This window comes from Mugil cephalus, chromosome 12, assembly GCF_022458985.1.
Source record: "Mugil cephalus isolate CIBA_MC_2020 chromosome 12, CIBA_Mcephalus_1.1, whole genome shotgun sequence".
NCBI classification, from domain to species: Eukaryota; Metazoa; Chordata; class Actinopteri; order Mugiliformes; family Mugilidae; genus Mugil; species Mugil cephalus.
In genome coordinates, this window is record NC_061781.1 from 22,865,860 (window position 1) to 22,886,527 (window position 20,668).

General features: G+C 42.1%; 1 protein-coding gene across 3 annotated transcripts in view; it reads right to left on the reverse strand.

Moving 5' to 3' along the window:
- The window catches only part of LOC125017604 (radixin), a 46,400-nt gene extending 29,066 nt beyond the window's left edge, over positions 1-17,334 (reverse strand). The window contains exons 1-2 of one of the 3 annotated variants that reach the window (XM_047600969.1): positions 16,906-17,334; positions 7,889-7,986 (exon numbers count right to left, since the gene is read on the reverse strand). In XM_047600969.1, coding sequence (XP_047456925.1) covers positions 7,889-7,900 — 12 coding nt within the window. In that variant the 5' untranslated portion in view covers positions 7,901-7,986; positions 16,906-17,334. Of the gene's footprint in view, positions 1-7,888; positions 7,987-16,613; positions 16,770-16,905 lie in introns of those variants that run through there. The other 2 variants (XM_047600971.1, XM_047600970.1) reach the window with 2 other exon arrangements.
- Between the last annotated feature and the right edge of the window lie 3,334 nt (positions 17,335-20,668).

Here is a 20,668-nt window from a genome sequence, read left to right on the forward strand (position 1 = left end):
TGGTGTGTTGTTGGCAAAGGCAACAATTCAGAATTAAACACAACGCAAAACGTGTTTTATGAAGCCTTTCATCACAGCTCACAGCACAGAACATCACAGCTCCATCACAGGTCCATCACAGTTACATCACAGCTACATCACAGCTACATCACAGCTACATCACAGTTACATCACAGCTCAATCACAGCTACATCACAGTTACATCACAGCTACATCACAGCTACATCACAGCTCCATCACAGCTACATCACAGCTCCATCACAGTTACATCACAGTTACATCACAGCTACATCACAGCTACATCACAGCTACATCACAGCCGTTTGCTGCAGGCGAAAACCACAGGGTAGAACAGGAGGCTTCTGTTATCACCCTGTAATCTCGCTGTATCACAGGGCGCCGCAGTAGGAGGAGGAGGTTAAGATAAGATGAGATGGTTTTATCTGTCACATGCACAGTTATACACCTGCAGTGTAATTACCTGCAGCCAGTAAAACACACACACACACACACACACACACACACACACATACAAAAAAGAGTAACAGCACAAAAGGTAAGAATAAAAGTGTAATAGCTCTTGTATAGACACGTATTTACAATGTTGTAGCACTGTAATAGTCACAGTTTATAGCTGAAAAGTAAAAAAAAAAAAAAGTATATGGTGGAATTCATGGTTCTTTGAATGGCGTTAACGTCCCACCTAATCCTAAACATATTCTCATGATGGGTTAGTTGTGTCAATCTACATGTAAATATAGGTTCTAGATAAACTGATTTAATAATTATCATGTCAGACATCCGTAAACACATTTGTGCAAAATAGTCTGGCACCAAACATTCCTGTGCAACTGGACAATATGCCAATATGTGCACTTAAGCACTCAAGCTCTTTCTAACTTTCCATCTTAGACTTTAATGATCCACGAGGGAAATTACTTTGTCACCGTAGCTTCGTTGCATATTAAAGTAAACACAAGAAAGATAAAATAAAATGAGATTAAAGTAAAATTAAAATAAAAAGTGTAATAAAAAAATACAGAATTATGAAAAAATAAACAAAAATAGTCCTGATTTGTTCATGATCCACAGTCAATTTGTGTGTAGCTCAGCTGTTTATTACACTGTTTGTTTTCATTGTATTTATTCTCTTATATGAACTGTTGTATTGTTAAGAGACTACGGATGGAAATTAGCATCTCTGCTATAATATATTAAGTTCACATTGCTGTGCGTTTGTTCATTAATGTGCATCGTGCAGATGTTGTTGTGAAAAGTGACTTTTCTAGGTTACTTGCGCGAGTAAAACACAAAAAGTCTGAACCTGAACTGAAAATATATATATCCTGCACTGAAAGCACACGTCTGCTGAAGGAGGAGGCTGAACATGTGAAGTGTAGAGGCAGGAAAACAGAAGCTGAGAGGAGGAAGGCGTCTGGAAAATCCCTGCTCTGCCGTAACAAACCCCGTCTGAGGCCTCAGCCTCAGCCCATGGCCTCATGAAAGGACAGGTGCTCTGTTATGTCACGCTTAGACAGACGGGGGCCGACTCACCCTTAACTGGAAAGTACAGAAATTAAAACAATAGAAAGAGGAAAGGTTGTTTTTGACAGAAAACTTGGTAATAAACGTTGATAAAAGGATAAAAAGAGTTGAACTGCTGGAATAAAAACACATTGGAGGAACTTAACAGCCTCTGGCAACAACAAGTCATCTGCAATGAATCATTCTCCTTGTCTACTGACTTGACATAATTGCTTATGTTGTTCCGCCTGTTTCCTGTGACTTTGTTTAAAACAAAAAAAAAAAAACTGTTATGACACCACAAGTGCCAGTTACCATTTTAGATTAGAAGGAGGTGAATTATAATCTCCTGTTCACAGATCAGGATTAAGTATAATGTGTTTCTTGTTTTTAAAGTCTGGTTATTTAACTTGTCATGTCTAATGAGAATCAAGCTGAGGAGGCTCCAGGGAGAAACGAAGGCTGCGCGTCTGTAGCCGGCTGTGTTTACCAGCATCCTCCAGCGCATCCACGCTATTCATAACACGCAGTGACAGCTAAATAGTAGGCTAGTGCGCACAGGCGGAGGCCACCCACGCACCTCGGCCCACCTGTTGACTGTGTTTGTGTTTGAGAGAGACTCAGACAGCCATAATTAAAAGCTGTTGCTAGCTAAGCTGGTTAACAGAGGCTTTAAGGGCAGCCAGGGGCCAGGCTTCCTTCTTCACCTCCTCTCTGGAGTGGGGTTTTTCATCATCCTCCGCTTTTTTTTCCCGCTCGTACTTAACATTTCCGCCGTGACACTGCGACTCTTTCCCTCTCCACCTCGTCTCTTTTCCACTCCGAGTTTTACTCCGCCAAAGCGCTTCTCTCTCCTGTGAATCGAATGCGTTTGTGTACGTGAGGTGGAGTATGAAATTAAAATCTTTGTTTATTTATCGGCGAAGCTTTAAGCTCGTTGAAAATCCGAGTTGGTCCTGGAGCTGATGCTTTTCAAAGCGTGGAGATTACAGTGATCTGTGAGCTGATTTGGACTCGGGTGGGAGGAGTTAGTGTGGCAGAGGCAGCTTTGCTTTCAGTGACCGGGGGAAAAGAGACAAGCCAGTAGAAAGAGCTAGCACAGGTAACAGTTCAACTTAAACAGCAGAGAGGAAAGGTTCTGCCGTCCCACTGGGGCTGGGTGATGCACCGGTTCACACCGAACACCAGGATTTTCTTCACGTTATGATATGAATTTTTAATTTACCACCATACGGGTGTATTTGAGTACAAAGTGTTCGGGAACGAGACACTGTTTTAAATGTAACGCTTCTAAACTCACTGTGGTGAAAAAATAAAGCGGCAGATCGAGAAGAAAGAAAAGGTGCCATGATGGTTGTTCAGGGTTTTTTTTATGTGATCAGATGTTCCTGATTTCTAGGGACAGTCCCCGATTTGGATGACCTCTCCCCCGGCTAAAAGCTGTCCCTGAAAATTTTAGCTTTTTATGAATGAGAGAGAAAAAAAATTGCGTGCAGACTACAATTATTATGGTAATTATTACAGACATTACAGAAAAAGCAGTTAAAATATGTTTAGATACGAAGAAATATGTCAAAATAAATGAAACATTTCATTATTTTATTTTGATCTCTGAGCTGTAAATGTCCCCAGATTTCCACATCATCAGTCAGTGTTAACACGGGTCCATGCAAACGTGTTTTACTACTAGTGTGGGATTATTCTACAATATTTACTCGTCATCACAGTAAAATAGTCCATCCTTAGTCATTAATTCCTCTCTCAACCAGTGGAAAATGTTGTGAACACATGTTTATGCATGACCAAAAAAAATCTTGTTATACATTTTTGGTCAAACCGCCCAACCACAGTTCACAGCCGACATCAGCTTCCACCATCGATTTAGCTGCTTCATTTTTAAAAAGGATTAAAAAAAAAAAAAAAACTTCCAAAGTAACTCACTCAATCACAAGTCCAAAATCATGAGGTATTCAGTTAAAATGATCCGAAACAGGAAATCTGTCTGTTTTCACAACGTAAAATATCTTAAATATTAAGAGAATAAATTAAATATTCAAATGAATTGATTTGCTTTCACTGAGCCGCAGCTAAAAAACACATGCTCAGTATTAATATGTGTTCACACCAGATAGACTGGACACATGTTACGTCCCTGTGATGATATAACAGACTTTCCACCAGATTTTGGAACCTGTCTGCAGGAACTTCCTCCCATTCAGTCAGAGGAGCTTTGGTGCTCTTGTCTGATACTGATGTTGTGAGATAAGGGATGTATGACCTGTGTTCCCGCCCATCCTGAAGGTGGTGGATGGAGCATTGTCAGGTTTCCATTACGTCGCGTTAAGCACTCCTTGCAATGGGCAAATCATCCTTATGGAACGAGTAATAGGTTGTCCACCAACTTCTGATCCATGTGGTTATTTGTGTGAATCAATAAACTGTAAATCATACATATTTATGACTGGATGACAGTAAAAAGTGAGTGAATCCAGTCAAGGTTGAGGGGAGGGAGGCAGGGTGAGTAATGAACTTCACACCCTCCCTCTAATTAGATTTAGTGACTTGGATAATTCCCATTATATAAATGAAAATGGGCTTCTGAAATATTTAAAGCCCCTCCCCTCCCTCCCCATCACCCCCCCCTCCAAGCCCCTGGCCCTCAGGGACGCCGTGACCGGGAGGGGAAACATGTGCAAAACGCAGCCATAAATCAATAATGTACGACGTGCCGCCACATCTCACACCCTGGATGAACAGACTCGCTCCGTGTTCACTCACACACGAACAAACCAACTGTAGCTGCAAACAAACAAACACACAAACAAACAACTCCCCCTCCACTTAATCTGACTTATAAAGGCGTAAATGTGTCATTTTTTCCCAACTTTTATTCTAACAATTTGAAACGCACTCACACAAACCTCTGCTGCACGAAACACGGATCCACACACTCTACACTACGGGAAATCAATACACACTTTAAATGCTTCTCCAACAGCATTTAACCCCCCAGGGTTTGGGGTTATTGGAAGAGAACAATGGCTCCTTTTGTCCTCTCCACCGCTCCACTGTTTGCACTCCTTTGTCCATCTCCAAAACCTTATTTTCAGATCCAAAGGGGGGGAGGGAACAGACCGCTTCCAGTGAAAGGTGCTTGGTGGGGAGGTGGCTCACGATATCTACAGCCTTCGGAAAACAATGCAACACACTTCATGCAGCATTTGGTCAGGTCATTGTCGTCTCTCACACTGTCTGAGCGTGAAGCACCGTGAAAAAGTTTATGAAAAACCCTCCACTTTCAAATGAAGACTAGATTAGATTGAAACTGCAGTTTGCAACAGAAAACACAGGGGCAGAAAAATAACAAGAACAAAGAGTGGACTGTGTAAAAGATAAATAATAAGATTAAAAAAAACATAGAATATGATGCTGCTCATATTATTTTGTGTTGCCCTAAACTAAAGAATGAAATCTTCTTTTGACCTTGACTTTAAATAGAAGATGTGCATCATGTTTTTTTTTAAACCCAAGAACTTGTTCCAACTTCAAGGGTGTTGCTGTACTACTCCCTGACCTCTGACCTCTGCACATGACAAGATTCTCTACAACTATTGTGTGAAACTGAAAAAACAGGAAGTTTGAATTTAACGACAGGAAGCTCTTTTGTGGTTTTCATTCAGGTAGCAGATAGCTTGCTAATAAAAAGTGCACAACTAGATTGAAATCTTATTGTAAATGTGTCAGAGTTCAATGTCGCTGAAAAACTACCGCAGTGATCACACGAATGACTGAACCAAGGCCAATCTCTTACACTTTTCTTTATTTTTTTTTATCTGAAAACTTGGATGACAGTTTATATCCTTTTATCCAAGATCCAAATTGTGACCCAGTCTCATTTTTTTTTCCAGTGAAATCAAGCTGATAAAAAGGTAAATATGGGGAAATACCTAATTCTCTTCTTGGCCCTCTCTGTGACACAAAGATGTCAGTGTTTCATGATATTTTCTCCTTCTGACTTGATTAAATCACCTCCTGTTTGTACAACAATCTGTTTTGCGACCAGCCCACTGACACAAAGCCCCTTCTGTTCAACCCCCACTTTGAACAACATGAAAGAAGTGGGCACCGGGGTCACCTGTGTTGTGTTAGGGTTGCATCTATGCACAGAAACACCATTAAAACGCCGCCTTGGGGAGGGTTACGATCCGGAGCAAATCCACTTTTTAATGGCCTGCCTGAGGCCCACTAGTTCTGTGGCCTGCTTTGCCCACTGAGAGTCTGTGTGACTCAACAAAACAACAAAAATCTCTTTACAGATCTTGACCTCACCTGCCAAACTAATCATTTGCTCTAAATCTCCACCTTTTCTTCTGCTGCTGCTGCTCTTCATTAGCTACGAGCTAATGGAGCCGGGCCGGCTTACGCGTTCAGCGGTTCTGAATCCCGTCCCCAGGGGGAAACTTTAATCCAATGTGACATTTAAGCATTTTCCAACGTTACCAGCGGATGTACGCATGAAGCGGCGAAAGGGTCGACGTGTTTACCATCCAACTTTAATGTCAAAGTGCAGGGAAATGTAACCGGAGTGGGAGTTCCCCTCGAGGGCGGCTTGGGTGTCGTTTTTCTGGACTGGATATGAACAAAGTGCCCGTCACTCAGTCCTCTCCCAAATCCTCCTTTATCCCTTTGTGTGCCTTTTCCCCCTGCCCCGTGGAGTGTTTTCGCTAATCTGACCGGCACTTCTTCATTCCAACTTTCCCTTTCTCCACAAGCCCTCCCTGATCTCCCGCATTTCATCGAAACGTCGTCAGCGTGTTCTCAAATTACTGCTCGTTTTACTCCAAACTGCAGCCTTACATCCTTCTAAACCTTTCGTCGCTTCCCTTTCGCGTGAACTGCTTCATGTTCTCTTCTACATTTTCCTTCTCTACTTCCATCACCCTCAGTCTCACCTCCCACCCTGTAGCTATTTTCTGTCCCCCATCACAAAGCTCTAGTCTCTTTCCAGGAATTGGACCTGGCCTAATTCCTCATTACTGAGATTGATAGACAAAGTGCTTGGTATAGCCGCTGTCTGGCTTTAGGCGTAAAGCAGCCAGCGTGCACGCAACAATTTGCAAATGTAATCTCAATCATTCTTGCACGAGTGTCTGTCAACTCTTAAAATATATATATACAGTATATAGGGCTGCAGCAAATCAACCTTAAAACATTAAAATTGTTCCATCTTTCTCTTTTATTGAGAAGATTCTTCTTGGAGATTGTATTCCTGTTTCCATGGTTACAAAAAGTACAACAGAAGTCTAATAATAACCGATAATGGTGAGAAGTACACAACTATCAGAATATAGGCTTGTGATTAAAGCTGCAGTGCAATCACAGCTCGTATGTGTTTGTGTCAGAGCAACATGAAAGCTCCCAGTGTCCTTCAGTCTAAAAATAGAGCAGAGAAAGCCCTCTTTGTGTTCGTTCCTTTCAGCAGACAGGACAGTTCCACAAACTGGCCGACCATTTTCCTTTTGTGTGAGCGTTTTTGTTTTTTTGTTTTTTCTTCTAAAACTCTGTGAAACTCCTGTTCACACAACTATTTCTTGTCTTAACCCCATATTCTGAACCAACAATCGCACCGATCTTAGGGAACCGGTCTTCAGTTTATGGTTTGTTACTGCAGGACTTTGTTTCCTGAGTGTAGTCAAGAGGCAGATTAATTAGTCAAGTGATGTAAAACTGGTATTCATCTGCAAAAAAAAATGATCAGAAACTTGATGTAAGTTTAGGTTTTGATGATAAAAACCTTTGAGACATTTCTTTACCTCGAATCTCCAACTTGGCTTCATTGCTGAGTCATTGCTTTAATATGGCAAATTTGGATAATCACCATTGCATTTTACAGTTTAGGCCAAAAAACTGTTTTTTGAAAACCTGACAAAACCCAACAGAAAACCCCCAAAAAAAGCACAAGCAAAACGCTGGAAATCCAAAAACTTGACGTGTGGACTGAATTTTCAGCAGGCACGGCTAAAACGCTGCCACTCGGGGCCAAGATCTGTCATGGATTTTTTAGTTTTCAGATGTTATCATCATTGAGTCATTCCTTATCTCATTATGCTTGGAAAACTCCCAGGAGCCACAGACGCAGCACAAGCTCCCCGGCAACAGCTCTCTAGAACATGTAATAACGGCAGCAACTCCCTCAAACTCTGCAGACATGCAGCACATTGTGGACTGAAGCACATATGAAGCGGTAAACCTTGCAGAAATAAAAATAAATAGCAGTAATAGAAGCAATAAATGCCTGCATGTCAGCTGTGGTGGTGTAAATCTTTCCCTTAATCGCTGCGTTAAATTCATGTTGGGTACTTACTGGTTTGGGCATCTTTCTCCTCTCTCCACCCGTCCCTTGTGGCTGATAAAACGGAAAGAAGTCCTCCGTCTTCCTGCCTCTCGCCGGGGCACCAGTGCCTGAGACACACGAGCAAAGAAGACAGACAAATGTCAACAGACAAATAACATCTATTTTTGGAGGGCACGCTCTTCTATACCCATATCGCTGCTACCGCTTTGACACAGAGTCAGAGTTCATGCAAATTTATTTTTAAACATGAATGATGTATAAGATGATGTATATTCATGATTGGTTGCCATTTAATCCAACCAGAAAACTGCAAACATGAAGACACATACAGATCAGCCACAACATTAAAACCATCAACAGTAACTAACATCAACCATCTTCTGACAATTCAGCGCTCTGCTGGGAAACTTTTGGACCTGGCATTCATTAATGTGGTCACATGTAGCACCCACCTAGATCCAGTTGACTCCAAATTCACAAGAGTCCAAACTGATCAGAGGCCCCTCCCCCTTAAAGCCCCCCCACTGACAACACTCTGGCCCATGTCCATTCCCTGATGAGTCAGAACTGTTTGGGAGGCACAATGGAGACCTACACCAATATGAGAAAGGCGGTCATAATGTTATGCCTGATTGGTGTATGTCAAGTTTGATAATGAAACAACAATAAGAAGGCAGTTCAGTGACACGTTCAGGTTAAATCAGAAGGACAAATACCAATCAAAATACAACTTATTAACCAAAGAAACCCAAAGACAGATGAGGACAGAACAACAGATGAGAAGCAAAAGGGTAAAAATAATTGTTGCAGAGAGAACTGGGCGAGTAGCGAAGAGGAATAAAAAGAGAACTCCTAAAAACATAGAGGCGGAAATAAAAATTGATAGTGTATCTAGGAAGAAAAAAAATAGCTACGGCTTCTCGAGTCTCTTCTTTAAAAAGCTGTTTGCTTTCCCGTGCTGACCACTAGCTGTGACGGTTATGAGGATAGTGTGGTTTTATCTAGAACATCTTGTTACCTAAAATGATTAGAATGTAAAATAAAGAGAGCGGCTGGCAGGAGTCCCATTGGTGCCAGATCTTGGCGATGTGGAGGCCAGAAATAGACCTTTCTCAAGTGTCAGAGCAGAGAATTAAACCGGGCTCAGTTACAATCTTGGGCTTAGTCTGGGGACAGAAACAGACTAAAAAAATCTAAACTAAGATTAAAAGATTTTGACTTCACATTGTCATAAGAGAGATGTTTGTTGAGCAACTTGTAAAATCTCCAAAATACATGCTTTCATTCTTTTTTTTTTGCAAAATGTTGATATAAATATAACCTTTGGGTTCATTAAAACATTATGAGGTTTAAATTAAAAAAAAAAAAAAAAAAAAAAAAAAAAAAAAAAGACAAGAATATAAGTGCTTCCAAAGTGTCAGTAATCCAACATGGTATTATCTATATCTATTTAGCTAAATTAGCGACAGTGTGAACAACAACAGGCTTTATTAAATGCTGTTTCTGGGGGCTTAGCTTTAAAATCTGCTTCTGGGAACCAGTTATATCATCGGGTCCCAGGACACGTACAAACTGTTTCAGCTTGGATTGCTAGTCTCTGGTAATCCAGGGGTAGTTAGAGATAAACCTCAACATCCTCTGCTCGCTTGTGCTACATGCTAACTATGCTTCCAAACAGCAAAAAAGTGTATCATTTAATGTGAGCTCAGAGGACGTTACGGAAGAGGATACTTCTTATCAGGACAACTGGATACAACAATGACCCATAACAAATATTATGGATTTGAAAAAGTGGATTAGCCTCGGTTTCAGTAAGTTTAAGTTTTAGGTAATTTCAGCTACGATAAATAAAAGATATTAAGCGCTGTACTGATAAGTGACGTTAGCCATACAATACTGTAGCGATCACAAATATTCAGTTTGTTTTATTTATTCTTGGAACTGAAATAGTTAGTTTCGGCCGTAACTACAACAAAACAACAACATCCACAAACGTATCTGACTATTTTTTACAATTTAGATGCTTTTAAAGTCTATGATTCAAACTAATGCGTCTAATCTCCATGATCAACTGTCACTTTTTGCCGCTCGGTGGCCGTAACCATGGAGACTTCAGCTAGTTGTGACATCACGTGCATACCTTCTATACATAGACGGCTCGTTCACTGCTGCCTCTCGGCCATCTTGGTACAGTGCTGCTCGCTCTGTCTTTGGGAAAACTTAAAAATGTGACAAGACTAATAAAGAATTGGCTGCAAATTATTTCACCATTAAATATTATTGGGTCTATTTTTAAGTCTGTTTTTTCCTGTGTAGCAGCTTGTTGCTAGGGATGCTGCTTGTTTCACTGTTGCTAGGGACCGTTGCGATGTCCTGTCGAGGTTATTTTAGCAACTTGCTCACTCTATATCATCCCCTACTTGCATCATACCTGTGAACAAATCTTTATATTAAAAATATGTTGTCAAAATGACATAAGCCATTATTTTAGGAAGGTGACGATTTGTATTTAGCCAACATTTGTAAAAATCCATGCAACCTATCATAGCTACACATGTGAAACAGACCAACACTCAGCACATAATTCTATTTTAAAATTGCGGAGTGCCTCTTTCCTTCATTGGTTTTCATGCACCGCTGCCTCTGTTGGCACTGTACCAAGATGGCGGCACTTTAGACACGTCCTCCTACAGCCGTAGCTCACTTGTGGCTAACGGCTAAATGAGGCTCCTCGTCAATAACATGGAACTGGTTTGGATATCATTAGGCGGATGTGGCACAAACTTGTCCCATATGTAACGTTTGCAAAAAACAAAGGTAATGGCCAAGGATAGTAACACGACACATTTATTCCATCACCTGAAGTACAACCACAAGCGGGAGCCAGAAAATGTGTCAGTCCCCGTTTTGGATGACTTGTCCCCTGATTAAAGCTGTCTCAAAAAAATGAAAATAATTTTAACGTTTTATGAATAAGAAAAAAAAAGTTTCACGCAGATGATTACAGATTACCAACAAAGCACGTTAAATGTTTAAATATGAATAAATTACTCAAAATAAATGAAACTAAGAAATTAAATAAATTCCTGTTTCTTCAATTCATCTCGATAACATTTCATTTTTTATCTTCCAGCTGTAAATGTTCCTGTAATGTCAGAAGTCTGGTCACCTTATGGTGAACTGAAAACTGAAGGGATTGTATTTTGCCTGTTCTCGCCAGAGATAAATTTTTTAGCCCATATTGCCCTAGTGAAAACAGCAAGAAGTGATCTAGCGGAGACAGTCTGAGGCTGCAGATGCATTAGCCGTGCAAGGAGATACGGAGTGACAAAGGACATCCAGAAACTGAGCCCAGGAAAAGTTAACTGGTGGCGCCTTTGCTCAAACTGCAACAGCACCAGAGACATTTTTCAAGATCTTACAGGTGAACTGGAAAAAATAACTAGGACCAGCAAGACCAAGAGAGCAAATAAACACTGAGGTGTGTTATTGTTGTCACTTATAGCTACTGCTAATACATTTATGTTTTTTCTGCCTTTAACAGAGAATAAACATTATTTCAGAAACATTTTTGTTTTTTACACAACACAGGTCAACCTACTCTTTACTGTCCATTTTAACTTTCCATTAGTATGGAAAGGGTGAGACAGGGGATTTCCACATGTCTGAGATGCACTGATTATTCTCAAGGCAAACTGAAAGTTTTATAATCACATCAGAGAGAATTGTAAATTGAAAAAAAGAAGAAGAAGAAGAAGAAATGTCCCAGTTCAGTCCTAAGTCTCCCTTTCACGTTGAGAAATTCCCTTTGATGTGCCACATAACCTCAGGGCATGTCCTGCAAATCAATGCAGATCTCAGCCAGACGCTCCATCATCGTCATATCAGTGCGTTTCTAAGGGGCCAAGTCCTAAAGGTTCACGAGGCCTCGAATGTCTTTGTTCACAGGGAGCTCTCACAGTCTTCAGCTTCTTCCTTAAGGCATAAGAAGCTGCTCAGCTAAGACAGGATTGATGTTAAACTCACCTCTATAGCACTTCAAACACAACGAGAAAGACACCCTACACTGATCAGCCACAACATTATGACCACTTGAGAAGTAAATAACATTGATCATCTTGTGATAACTCAGTGTTCTGTTGGGAAACATGTGGACCTGGCATCCATTCATGTGGATGTTACGTAGACATGTAGCACCCGCCTAGACCAGACCAGACACCCCCCACCCCCATAGCTATGACAAAAACACTTTAGGAACAACTCAAGAAACATGAAGAACAGCTCAAGGTGCCTCCAAATTTACTAGATCCCCTCAACCCATAGGACCGAAAGCCCCCAACTAAGTAAAATGTTTAAGATGCTTTTAAACACAAATCTCAACATTTAGCATCGTGCATACAGAGTTCACATTTCCACACTTTGCAGTAGTTCATGTTCAAACAGTATTTTGGCTCTAGGTGGTAAAAGTCACTGTAACGGCTGTACTTTAACAGCAGAATGTGTTAACTGCCTTGGCATCACTCTCTAATTACGCTGTCAAAGTGCTAGTCAACAATGTGATTTCTGGTCTGCCTCAGGCAATAGCTCTTGGAGGTGAGCAGATGATGTTGAGTTGAAACTCATAAATGCTGAACTGTAACAGAAAGAAGATGTTGGAAGGTCGTTCGGAGAATCATGGACAAGGAAAGAATTTTAGCTCCAATGACAGTAGTCGCAGCCTCTGTAGTTGCAATTAAAAGGTTTTGGGGAGGCATGAGGGAAGTAAGACTTCAGCTAATGGTCGAGAGATCTGCAAGACTTTGCTGGAAGCGTCACTTCCAGTGCCAGCACCAACAGCTGATATGCAAACTCATGAAAAGAGCTAAAACTCTCTAATTTTGACTACTTTGATAACTGCTAATCGCTCTGTGAGCAGAATCAGCAGGATTCCTAATCAATGCAGCTGTGCAGAAGGACGCACTCACATCCTAAATTTAATATTAGCCACGCATGTGAGTTAAGACACATAGCCGTTATCAGAGCCCCTGGCTAAACAGCTTGAATTTAAAGCAGGTAGACTTAATAAATCTGCACAATAGGCAGCCTGCGGCGAGTTTATCAGCTGGTGGCACTTCTGTGCAGTTTTCCTCCACCTCTGCAGCTCCTCCTGCTTCCACTACGCCTTTCTATTTCACCTCATCACCGGCGAGAGGCTGTAAGACGGGGAGGAGCAGAATGGTGCAAAGATAGAGGGAAGAGAACAAGGAGGAGACGCATGAAAATTCAAAGCTTGATTTGACCTATATACCTGCAGAAGGGAGATAGGTGGAGACGCTGAATGTTTAAATAACTGACACTTGGTTGGAAAATGGGAGCGCAGAGATAATGACTCTTGAATTAGAACAAGAACTTACGCAGGGCTGTCTTCATATCACAAAATATACTGATATATTTTGAAGAAAGCACCTCCTCAAACGTCATGTTATCTTAACAGCCAGAGGCCAGAACCGAAACTATCAGCTTAATTCTTCATTCAGCAAAGGTGACTAGAAAACTGTATGGATTTAAATGGCTTCACAGAAACACAAAACCCCTCTGGTTTCACACACACGTGCCCAAGGGTGACCTGCAGCGTGGCGTAAAACAAACTTATTTTCAGAAAGAACAGCTCTGTGCAGCAGCAGCAGCAGCAGTTCACTATCTAATAAACCTGGATGTATAGGCCTTCGGGGGGTGTGTGCATGTGTGTGTCCCTCCATTCAGTGAAAGCAGGGGCTCACTCCCAAGCGGATACAGCTTCCAGGTCACCATTCATGCAGAAAGAAACTCGGCCCTCTGTGCACATTACACTCTTTCATCTCTCTTGTTTCCTCAGAGTCAAATCCCAGCACTGTTGCATTTTACACACACTTTTTTTTATAGGGTTTCCTGTGGCCAGGCTTTACAGACCCCTGCTCCATCTCTTCCTCTGTTGCTTGTCCTCAACACTTCCTACTAATTTGCTGCATGTTATTTGATTCAGTCTATCAAAAGCCAATAATTGCCAACTGAATTGCACGTAAGGGAAAATCATATATTTTCTGTTTTGCCGGGTTAAATACTGGTGGTTAACGTCTGTTTTTAAAGGCGTTAGACTCGATAAAACTACCTGATATTTGAGCATTTTTATCACAAACAACGAACAACACTTCAAGAAACGCCTCATTGTCTGCAAAACAACAACAGTTTCTTAACAAATCTTATTTTCCTTTTTAATTTTACCATTTGTGCTTTGAAATGAACTAGAGATGGGGTGAGTAATCCCTCCTCCTCCTCCTAATGTAGTTGTTGCGTATTTCGTGTGAATAAATCCACATAAAAACTGTGCCTTCTTCAAAGGGAGGAAGATTTCAGTGTTTGTGTTACATCTGTCATTGCTTTTGATTTTGCAGTGGCTACGTAAATGCCCCGCTGTAAGTGCCAGAGATGCCACGCTCCCTCTACTACTACCAGCTGTTACAACAGCGGGAAACTGCAGCAACTGCTTCGCCTGGAAACAGAGTTCTACTTGTTACAAGCTGAACAATTCCTCTATGAGTGAAAGAAGGAGAGTGTTTGTCAAACTGCCCAAAACGGCCTGTCTGGTCTTAGACCCGTTAGACACAAACGTACTGCAAAACCAAATATGGATGCTGCTTTGAGGGACAACCGTCTGGATCTTTGACAGAAGCTGAAAACACCTGGAACCATCCATGTTTCTATTAACCGAGATGCATGAGGGATGCAAAAAGAAAACGTCAGAACGCTTTCCTTCGTCTGCTCCTCATAAGCCGTGGCCTCTGTGTCGGAACGCTGCATATCCCCCTGTGACATATTCTCATTTTCTGCAGAGCAGGAAGGACAGAGATGCAGATACAGGAAGAGAGAGAAGATAGTGAGATGCAAAATGTAAGAGAAACTAGATAGTGTATCTCAAACTGGCTGTGACGGGGCTTCAAATCTGAGACTGAAGTATTTGCTTCCTGTCAACTATGGTGCACACTTCAAAGCACAACTAGTCAATTTTAATAATGATTAATGTGCAGATTATTTATGCAAAGAAAAGCATAAAACTGGTCGACGCGGAAAGAAATGACTATTTGGTGCATTTCTTTCACGACTGATGTACGACTTTCTTTTTGCAGACTAATGAGATTTAACGTTATATTGGTGGCTCAGTTGAAGTCAGGCTACATTTTTACTGCAGTGCCCTGCACGTTCCCGGTTCAACTTTGGCCTACTGTGCATATTACTAATGCATGCATGCATGCACTTTCACCATGCAGCAGAGAAGGATTAGAACAGATATTTTTTGGTTGCATTCATTTTTGTTGCACTCTCTCACCAGACTCAGCTTTAACCATACGCAGACACAGATTTTTTACCTTAAATAGCAAATGACAAAAAAAAGAAAGAAGGTATTCCTCAATAACGAGGTCAATGAGAGAACTCTCTGCACCGTAACACTGTAGATCAGTTTTAGGCGGCCTCACAGTGACAGCTGGTGTGTGAAGAATTTGTCTAACTTCCGCCAGCTTCGTGTGCCAAATCTGAGGCAAATTTGGCAACTTTAGTCATTAACAAGTCTGTCAGGCGGAGTAAGTTGGTTTAAATTGCTTCTGAATTAAGCGCTCCGTTTGTTTCTTGCCATGGATGAGGGAAATTACTGAGAATCCTGCTTGGATGGAGATTTATACCTCGAGACCACATTACTGGCACAACGAGGGTTTAATTTGCAAAGTGAAAATTTAAGATACTAAATTCTGAGAAACTGTCTGCCACTTCACATGACTTCTGAACTGAACCCACAGTCACAGAAACACAAAATGAACTGACACGGATATAGACGTGTAATCAGGATAACACAACATGCCCCTGCTCCAGGTCCGGATCCACGGGATTAATCAACAGGTTACAAATAAAATAGCGCAGCTGAGAGAGAAATCTAAAACCAGCCGTCAAAGGTATCTCGTGTCATGATGCGGAGAGCCTCTTTCTCAAATGAGTTGTAATTTGGTCCCGGTGAAGGAGGCGGGATCGAGAGCGACGGGGGATTTGATTGACGCGGATATTAGCCAATAAAATTTACTCGTCGTCGCGTAATTAGGCCAATCACAAGCCACCTCGACTTCCCAGAGCATCTGTTTGTGCCAGATGGACCGCTAGCATCATGTGTGGGCGCGCTAGTGTTACTGTATCCACCGGTTACGTGTAAGAGCAAAAGTAGTCGCTGAAACTCGCAACGTGGGAAAGGGGAGTTTACATTTCATTAATAAACAAACACCAACGAATACAGAACGGAAAGTGGTTGCTGTGTGGTTATATAGTGCAACAAAAAAATATATTAGCGGGATATTAGTTGAGGCACAAGTATTTGACGAGAAGCGAGTGCGTAAGTATAAAAGAAACAACAGACCGTGAACGCAGCAAATTGCGTCTTTTTTGACACTGGCGCAGAAAGAATTACGCGCAGACAGCAGCGGTTGCAACAAAAGTTGCAAACGGCTCCGGACACATCGTTTCCGCTCCGCAGCAGGAGCTGGACGTCAACGAACGCGTCTAGACTGGTGGTTTAAAATAAAATGAAATGAAATAAAAATAAAACGCCTTCAGGTCACTGTGTGCAAAAGACAGCAGCAGAAACACAAGCATCTAATTGCCCTGACAACACTGCTCTGTTGCGTAACATTGGAAGTGGCATAAGCGCCTCTGCGCAAAGTGACACCAGTTTACTCACCCGTCCTGAGAATAATAATGATAATAAAAAAAATAAATAAATAAATGCAAAAGCCGGTGGAGAAGAGAAAAAAAACGAGCACGCTGCGTTTAATCCATCGGTTAAATATGCATGTGAAATAAGTTAACGAGCCCTGAGTGAAAACACACCGTAACCGTCCTCCAGCCGGGAGATTAAATCCCCCACCTCATCTGAACGGCTTAAAGGAAGGAAAGAAGGGAGGAAGGAAGGAAGGAAGGAAGGAAGGAAGGAAGGGGGGAAGGAAGGCAGGGATGAAGGCGATCAAACTCACCTCTAACGCCTGGCCGCGCTGAGGATGTCTCCAACTGTCACCTCCTCTCTCCGTCCGTCTCCAGCTGACAGCGGTACTTTATATTTATCCACCGCGGGGTAAAAATAGAGCGTTGCACCTTCCTCCCCCCCTCTCACCCTCTCACCCAGCGCTCTGGGCTCCTTCCCCCGGACACGGTGCGCACCGAAGAGCGTGCGGCGTCCGGCGATACGGGGCTTCGCTGGAGGAGGCTCCTCCAACCAGTCTCCCACGGCCGGAGAGGAGGTAGTAAAGTAGTCAATATGGCTGACGAACTCACCGTTGCCGAGGCGTGGTGATACGAGCGGCTGAGTCCTGCAGATTCACGCACCCCACCTCCCTCCTCACCTCGTCACTGGAAAGGTCCGCCGCTGACTGGAGGGAAGGATCTCCGAACTTTATCACACCCCAAACAGGAGACGTTTATACCGCGCAGGTCACGTCTTATTTATAGGAGGAGCCCCCCACCTCCCTCCCCGCTGCTGTGTCAGTGCGAGGTTTACAGTAAAATAGAGGGGAGGGGATCTGTTTACACTTGCACCTTGATTTCTATAAATGGGACTTAGCTGAACATACATTTTTTTTTCTAATGCACCCGCACCGATCAGGCGTAACATTATGACCACCTTCCTTCTTGTGTCTCCAAAACACTTGTGACTCATCAGAGAATGGACATCTTCTTCTTCTTCTTCTTCTTTTGTTGTTAGTGTGGATCATCCCACAGATACTTGATCAGTTTGGGATCTAGTGGATTCAGAGGCCAGGTCAACACCTGTGTGTGTCAGGCTGCGTCCTGCTGGGGAAGGTTGTAGCTGCCATATATATATATATATATATATGCTGCCATCCAGGAGAGTCATTGCTTTGGGGTGGAGGTGCCTGGTCTGGTCTACGTAGGTGGGTGCTACATATCTAGTAACATCTGCACAAAGGAAAGGAGCGGACAACCATGCATGGCTTGTAGCACCGTCAAATTGAAACCTGAATGGACTGTAAGAGGCACTAATCATGGCAGCACAAGAACAGAGCCCCAAGTACAAGAGCCATAGAGGCTGAGATCTACCAGAAAAGATCAGATCTAAGGTGCAGACTGTGCAAAGACGTCCACTCACTGAGACAGTTCAGCACATAGTAGCAGGGTGTAAGATGCTAGCCCGGTCAGCGTAGAATAGAAATACCCAAGCCCCAATGGGACACACCACAGAAGGTGGTTGAGAACTTCAACTTTACCAGATAACCGACCGGACATAGTGGTGGTGGACAAAGAGAAAGAAGAAAGAAGGAACACGAAAAAGATTGAGAAGGACCAAGGGTTGAAAGAGCAGCTGGAACGGATGTGGACGGTCAAGTCCACGTGGTAGATCCCAGGAACAGCACTTTACGTTATTTATAATCCAGGATGTTTTCTTGCAAAAACCTGTGCAAAGAAGGAGGAACTAGAGAATAATCTCTGCACAGCCGACGGACAGACCTGGAGGAAAATCAATGTGACACGTAAAAGCCTCATCATTCATAAACGCTTAGTCTTCACACTGCAAATGTCAAACAGAATTTACTTCAGAGCTGCGCTGATTTCTTATGTGACATTTTCTTTTCTGCAATAATAGCTGTATTCAGTGATCGCACAACCCTCCCTCCAGTCGCTCAGGTTTTCTGTCCTTCACAGCAGGCGGCGCCGTCCGTCTCCAGCTCCTGAAAAAGCTCCCCATTCATCGCTTCTTGTAAATGAGGGCCGCATGAAAATAGCCGTGTTGTGAAACGGAGTCCACACGTGGTTGTGAGGAGGAGAGATGATGTGTCACCTCTGAGCAGTGAGTCACCGGCGTGAAGCTCGTCCAAACCTAAGGTCATAATGAGAAAAACACGGGGGGGTCACCGTCACTGATCCGCTCTGCTGCGTAAACTCACTAAGACTCTGGATGAGGCCCCATGTCTGTCAAATACGAGCAGACAGAAGTATTTTATTCCTTAGCAAGTATACAGTATTTAATACACATTGTGCATTTTTGTCTGTCGAGATTTATGCATTTCTTCATTGATGTTTCCCACAAAACATCTGGATGTGTCCAGCTCGATATGCAGAGCGTGTCCACAAACTGCAGTCAGATATCAGCGCTGAGTGCAGGCCGCAGCGATCCAGAGGCCGGCGTGGTCCAGCACCGCTGTGTGGAACGCTAACCTCAGCGAGCAGGCGAAGGAGGTTAGATTTGGTATGAAGGTCAGGTTATAATGACAGATCTCATGGGAGGCTGATTCATCAGTTTGCATGTCTGGCCTATTTCAACACCGCTGACATCAACTGTGGAACATAACTGAAAGAGGCAGAGTACGCAAAATGTACGACAGTTTGAGGTGAAGAGATATAAAACATAAGTTTATTAATTCACAGTATTGTCTCCTGCAGTGATATACACCAATCCGCCACAGCATTATGACCACTGAGAGGAGAAGGGAAAAACATCGAGCATCTTGTGACAATTCAAAGTTCTGCTGGGAAACTTCTCTCTCCTCCTTAAGGCCACATTCTCTCACTCACCTGTGTGTTTTCAGTCAACAGTTTTAGGAAGTAATGGAGTACATTATGGGATTAGGGTAATCTCATGGGAACGCTCCACTGACGCAATTAGGCGTATGCTTCTCGCTAACAGGTGATTTTAAGACTTTGCAAAGTGAACTAATGATTCTTGGATCCAGGTGTTGAACTAGCTTCCCCCATGAATAAAGTCCTCTGCAGAAACAGGTCAACGCCTTTTCATTTTTGCTGTTGCTGATAATTTCATAAAAATAAAACATTAAGCTCCAAGTTTGTTTTATACGTTATCTTGCATGAAGCACCCAGCCTGTATACATGGAAGTTGTCATGTGATTATTTTCTTAATTGATTGACAATTGCTGGATTAATTGATTCAAATGTGCCTGAAATTAAACCATAAAAGTTTAAAAAAAAAAAAAAAATGCTTTGTTGTTGTGCAACACTGACACCTTATGGCCACTTACGGTACGGCAACAGTTTAGTCGTCTCCAGGGCAACGTGGGATAAAATGGCACGTGAATAAAATTAGAATAATACATTCATGGTATTGCTTGCTAGTTTGCTAGTTTGGAATTTCACCACAAACAAATATACTGGGAAGATGCATCTTTGAGATCTTTTTTTGCGGATTACATTCCAGGTAAATTGTGTTTATAATGTGTCTGATATAGGCAGAAAAATCAGTATCAGGACGTGGTCTTGGGGTCAGATCACTGAGGCTGTGCAGTGTTAACAGTTCATATATGAACGATATGAAACAACTATTTGCCCGAAGAAAAGCCAATAATTAATTTAAGTGGCAGAAAGTATGCAAAAAGGCATTTATTCACATCCTGTTCATGCTCCCACTGAAAATAAACATGGTTTTTAGCACAACAGTATAATGAAAGGAGAACATTCCCTAAGAAAAAGTAAAATCACGGCTGAGGAATATGGACCATAGTCCCTCATATCAGCGCCTCAGATACAAGTTTAATATATTTCAAAGGTGAAAGTTCAGTTTAAAGTATTGCCAGTTCATTGTTTACTGATAAATTAGGTTTACTCTTTTTCAGAGCGAGGCCACAGTTTATGTTTATAGAACATAGTGTAATAAAAGGATCAGTCAACAGACAAATAAAATAAATCTAAAACAGTTTTGTTAGATGATTCAACACTTTAGTAAAACACCAAATATTTACTAGTTCTAGTTTTTAATGTTTAATGTTTTAC